The following is a 5,449-nucleotide window of genomic DNA, read 5'->3' on the forward strand; positions in this document are numbered from 1 at the left end:
TTAACCAGACAAGTACAAGGAGACACATCAGAGGCATCTACCCCATCTTGTTTTGCTACTTACCCTATCAAAACATTCACTTCAAGTAGGATAAAAAAGAGAAGGAAGGAATGTGTGTTCTTTCAAAGATATTTGATGCAGAAACCAATGCTATTTCCTTACCTTTTTCCTTCTTGAGCTTTGACTCTGTAACACATGAGAGTCTTTGTTATGGGCCTAATATACATGTGTTAGTGTCTGGACAAAGGAACTTACCTGTGCTCTTTTTCTCATGGTGTCCCCAGTGCCTGTTTAAACTGGACAGATTCTAATGCTAGTTCACCAGAGTTCTGTACCTGGGAAGATGTTGAACAGGTGTGCTGAAGTTATATTCGTAGATGCTTTGCACCTCTGGTGGCCCAGTGGAGGCCCAGATTAAATGGGATATTGGACACATGAAAGGCTGCTTGAGTAAATTCTTCTAATCCACCAGCATCACGTTTTCAATAGAGCCTCGATAAAAGCTAAATTCATATAGTGGCTGAGAGATTAAACAGAAAGCCAGGAAGTCTACGAGGGCAAGAATAATTCTGACCTATCTTAACAGGTCGTTGTGTCAGACAATGTGTGAGAATGCACAAGCATGCTATATAAATGCTAAACTTTAAGGCCCCACCAACACACCGTGCAAGTCACTGTTCATATGGTTTCTCTTTATTGTTTGATATATTTATGTACCACATTATATGTTTAAAGATAAAATTTTCTGATATACATTTGTCATCTTAATTTTTACCACAATTACACCACACATACATTTGAAACAGCTCCACAGATCTGGTATTTGCACAGAATGGTTTTTTTTTCTTGTGTGTGTTTTGTTTCAATATCCAGAATACTTTTCAAAACCAACAAGGTGGTGGGGGGGTTGTTTGTGTTTTTACTAAATTTAGAAATAAAAAGGACCTCATGTGGAACTGAACTACAAGTCTCTGCTTTCATCTAAAGGCCGGGATCTTTAATCGAAATGGGAAGCGCTGGTATTGGACATGAGTTGGTATGGAAGAATCAAGCAGTCCTTATTGGTTGGTTTTAAATGTACAATGTAAACACTACAGCTTGCGAGGTTCCTTGTTGATCATTGCTGCCATTTGTGGGTGATACGGTTTAGATCTTGCATGAGCTTGCATGTTTTCTCCAGTGTCCCAGCACAAAGATGCAGAGCATTTGGGTGGCCATGTATATCCCCAAGACTGAATTGCAGAACTCTTGCAAAAATATTCCCATGAAACTTCTCATTATTTCCAAATAATTTTACCTCCCTTACAAAGATTAGAATGTTCAAACTATTGAAAAAACAGGATGGGGGAATATCTCAAATATTTTCCTCTCTGATAATATCTAAATAATACAAAATATATATATATATATTTTCCAGTCTTAGTTTATTTAAAAAGTCTGTTGGGCAAGCATTTAATTTGGAAATTTTCTTAAGGTTTCTGTGATATTTGTGGGGTATAACAAACTTAAAGGATGACATTTCTGTTTTATGAAGGTGCATTAATCATTTGGCTATGTGGGTGTTCTGCGTGAAACCTCCTCCTCCCCTGGAACGCAACCCAGTTCTGCCCATACTTTTAGTCTTCCGAATTGGTTCTAAAAGCCTCAATGAGACCTTCTAAAGAATGAATGAACCCAGACACACTGCATATACCACCTATTACAAAAATGGCCACATCGAAGAAGACATGGTGCCACAACAGCTTCCTCCACAAGAGCTTGAGGTGGAAGAGGCTGGGAAGGAGGAAACAGAGGCCTGCACCAGTGAGGCTCCCTGTGAGGCCCATCAAAAGGGCAAAGTGGGGGACATAGATGGCCATCAACAATGTGAAAACGACTAGGGCACACCTGAGGGTGAGCCCCCAGGATTTGAGCCTCCCATCACCCCCGTAGCAGTTAGGGAAGAAGGCCCTGCTTCCATCCTGGAAAAGGGATCTTTCCAGAACTTCCACAGCCGCAAAGAAGGGCAGCGGATAGGAGAGCAAGGCTTTGGCCACCAAGAAAAGGTTAACCACAGCCCTAATGGTAGACGGCAGGTTGTCTGTGATGACTTCTTTTGTCTCATCCGCCCAGGTCAGATAAGCCACCAAGGCAAAGAGACCCTTCAGGATGCAAGCAGCTATGTGAGTCCAGTTCATCATGCAGTGGAACTCCTTGGGGTTCTGCATATTCCCTTCCAAGGAAGGCAGAAAGATCTGCGAGGTGTAGCTGAAGACGATGATGCCAATGGAGATGGGGAACTTCTTCACATCGATGTAAAACTTGACTTTGTCCCATGCCCAGTCACGGGCTCTGGAGAGGCAGTAGGCAATCACCAAAACGTTGATCACAAAATGGGCCAAGGTGCAGAGCAAGCTGAACTTGGAGACGGCCTTGAGGTTCTTCAAGAAAGCACAAGGCAGGAGAACTGCGGTGGCAATGATGGACCAGGATTTCTGGGAGACTGGCAAGTTAGGGAAGCTGTTGTACATCAGGTTTCCACTGACCACCACATAGAGAATACAGGTCATGACCAACTCTATGATCTGAGCCACATTCACAATCCTGCCCCCAAGCGAGGGAAACCTGGGAGTGCAGCAAGCATTAGCAATGTCCACATAGGAGTCTCTCACCCTGACTACCTCCCCATCTTCATTCTCTTCGTAAAGACAGGCAATAAGGATTTTCCCAGTATAACAGCAAACCACTGCTGCAAAAATAATTAAAAAGAGTCCTAGGTATCCGCCATGAAGAATAGCATAGGGCAGGCCGAGAACAAACATCCCCTAGAAAGAGATAAAATGGAGACTGTATGGCTTGTTTTTATTTAACAAGAATCAGCTCACAAAAGGAAACAGAGGTTTCTACTCTGTTGCTGATTCCACACACATTGGATAATGCGCTTCCAATCCTCTTTAGAGACCATTTGGAACTGAGTTTTTCGTATGTGAAACAAAAAATCCACTTCTAAATGATTGCCAAAGTGCATTGAAAGTGCATTATCCAACGTGTGTGGAATCGCCGTTATGTAAACAAAAGCCAGGAGATTTAAAAGCAGGAAGAAATTATTCAGATTTCATGCTTACTTTTTCTGCTTTTAATGTTTCTTAGAGCAATGTTTAAAAGTATTCTCAAGCTTTTTATTCAATCATAAAAATGCTCATTTTAACTAGAGGAATGCTATAATTTCTAATGGAGTTTTTAAAGTATATATGCTAAGCATAAATATACATTTCAAAGATAGAAAAGTATGAAGTAATCCCTAAATTCTTTCTCATGGTTTTCTTATACTTGTTTTAAGGTCTGCAGCATCTAGTAAAATATTGTATGCAATAATAATACATCTGTAGTCTTTCATATCTCTATAAATTATCACCTGGGGACAATGCCCCCCCTAAAAAGATATGCAGTTTTGAAAGGGCATAATTTATTATTATTATATATAAAGGGAATTATAGGGAGGAATGAAAGGCCTTATTAGATCCTTTCTCTAAACTAACTGATATGTAGAAAAGGGAGTTGAATTTAGAATCCCAGCTTAATTGGTTTATTACAGAATTAATTTAAGATTTCTATAGCTATCACAAATGGATATTTTTAATGACAAGCAAGAAGTTTTTTTTAAAAAAAAGGCAGATTGTATTTGATTTGGGTTTGGCAACAATTCGGAGGCAAAAATATTAAGGGAAGTCCTTGGGGAATAATGCATTCCAAGCTCTTCTACACCTAATGAAAATCACAAATATGGAAGGTGGGCTATCTCCATAGGAATGCATCTTATCACTAATACTTTCTCCCCTTCGAATATGAAATGCGTTGGAAAGAAATAGAATAAAACCAATCCGGGTTGGGTTGTCAATTTTGTTAAGTTGCATTTTGCTTGTCTGTAAAATACAACAGCATTTTCCAAACAACAAAAAACGGTGCAATGATTTTCTATATTAAAAGCCCGAGATATCATTGCATCTACAAAAAGAAGCAAGCGTGGCGTTTTAAAGATTCTTTTGACTTCTGTCATTCACGTTCCAAAAACACGACGCTGAATGAGCAGAAGATAACGAAACAAGAATGTAAAAAGCTTCAGGGAAGGAACAGGCACTCCTGTGCGGCCCATAGGTTGCCTTGGTCACACTGATCCTCCAGAACCAAGAAAATGAATTTGCGAGATGTTTTTTAAATCCTAAAGGGCTTCGCAGATACTGAACCATTTTTAAGGCTACGTCTCAGGTGCATACACAAAATCACAATCTCCGAATAAATCAACGTGGAATAGAGTTGTTGATTTTTCTAAAACATACTAGATTATCATTCCACTGAGAAACTGGAACTGAAAGGGGGGGGGGGGAATAACTGGTTGGTGGCTCTTTCAGCCCCACCCGCCCACTGGAAATTCAAAAGCAAACGTGTTGGGTGTTAATCCGTACTGAGAAATGTTGAGTAGGCACCCCAGGACGCATTCTTTAGAACGCATCTCAAATGTTGTTTTAATGACTGCTCGAATTCTTTGTACCCACGTTCTGAGCGTACGAGGTTGAACTAGATGACTTACTGGGGTCCCTCCCAACTCTAGGCTTCAAGAATTCTATAGGGTGCAGTAGGGAACCATAGGATAAAAACGGAGCAGAGAGCAAAATCCGCTCTGAAATGTATTGCACTGGAACTGGCGCCCCAGATCGCGGCGCCTGTGTGAAAGAGAAGCCTCCTGGCTCCAATGGCAAGACGCCGGTTTCAAAGGGAGCCAGGATCGCGCCCCTTCGAACCGAGGGCAATGGAGCTGCTTCGGGGTTACCTGGATGGCGTTGGTGACATTCCAGCCGGCCTCCCAGGCTGTGATCTTGGGCTTTCCTTGGCCGGACAGCTCGGAGCACACCCCCTCGTCCTTGGAGCTGGAGGGGGGCAGGGGCCCCGTGCCGTCCCGCTGGTAGTGGATGTCCCCTTCCAAGGGCGGCTCCCCTCCTTCGTCGCTGCCCTCGGATTTCAAGATGTCCATCTGCAGCCCTTGCCGGTGCTCGAAATCCAGGTCGTCGCAGTGGGCAAAGCCCACCGCCTCTTCGTCCGTAGCCGCCTGGAAGCCCATGCGGGCGAACATGCCGCTGACTTTCGCCTGGGACTTGTTGGAAACCGAGGTGGCCACATTGGAGATCTTGCTGCGGATGAGCGTCGCCATGATGCTCGGCCGGGCTCCCTGTCAACAAGGACCGCGCAGACCGGGAAAAGTTTCCAAAACGAACAGCAGCGAACGCCTCGGTAGGAATGGGCCGGCGGTTCCTCTTCTGCTGCTGCTGGTGCTGGGCTTGGCAGAGCTACCAAGGCGCTATCTCCACTCCCGGCTGGAATTGGACCTTCCCCTCCGCAGAGTCCCCTGAAGCATGTCACCGCTCAGAGGGACCACCTCGGGGCCTCCATGAGACCTTCTCGCCTCCCTCCTGGC

The 5,449-nt window shown here is 43.7% G+C and overlaps 1 protein-coding gene across 1 annotated transcript; it reads right to left on the reverse strand.

Annotated features, from left to right (window-relative positions):
- Positions 1–1,616: 1,616 nt before the first annotated feature.
- Positions 1,617–5,185, reverse strand: SLC32A1 (solute carrier family 32 member 1). Its single transcript, XM_054981733.1, has 2 exons — positions 4,808–5,185; positions 1,617–2,804 (listed from the first exon to the last, which is right to left on the reverse strand). Exons 1-2 carry the CDS (start codon positions 5,183–5,185, stop codon positions 1,617–1,619), a joined length of 1,566 nt encoding a protein of 521 aa, XP_054837708.1.
- Positions 5,186–5,449: the final 264 nt, after the last annotated feature.

Source organism: Eublepharis macularius, chromosome 5, assembly GCF_028583425.1.
Source record: "Eublepharis macularius isolate TG4126 chromosome 5, MPM_Emac_v1.0, whole genome shotgun sequence".
In the NCBI taxonomy this organism is placed as follows: domain Eukaryota; kingdom Metazoa; phylum Chordata; class Lepidosauria; order Squamata; family Eublepharidae; genus Eublepharis; species Eublepharis macularius.

Coding starts and splice junctions, on each gene's coding strand:
- SLC32A1 (XM_054981733.1), bottom strand. CDS start 5,185: ATGGCGACGCTCATCCGCAGCAAGATCTCCAATGTGGCCACCTCGGTT. Junction 2,805..4,807: donor ATGTCACCAACGCCATCCAG/GTAACCCCGAAG, acceptor ATCTCTTTCTAG/GGGATGTTTGTTCTCGGCCT.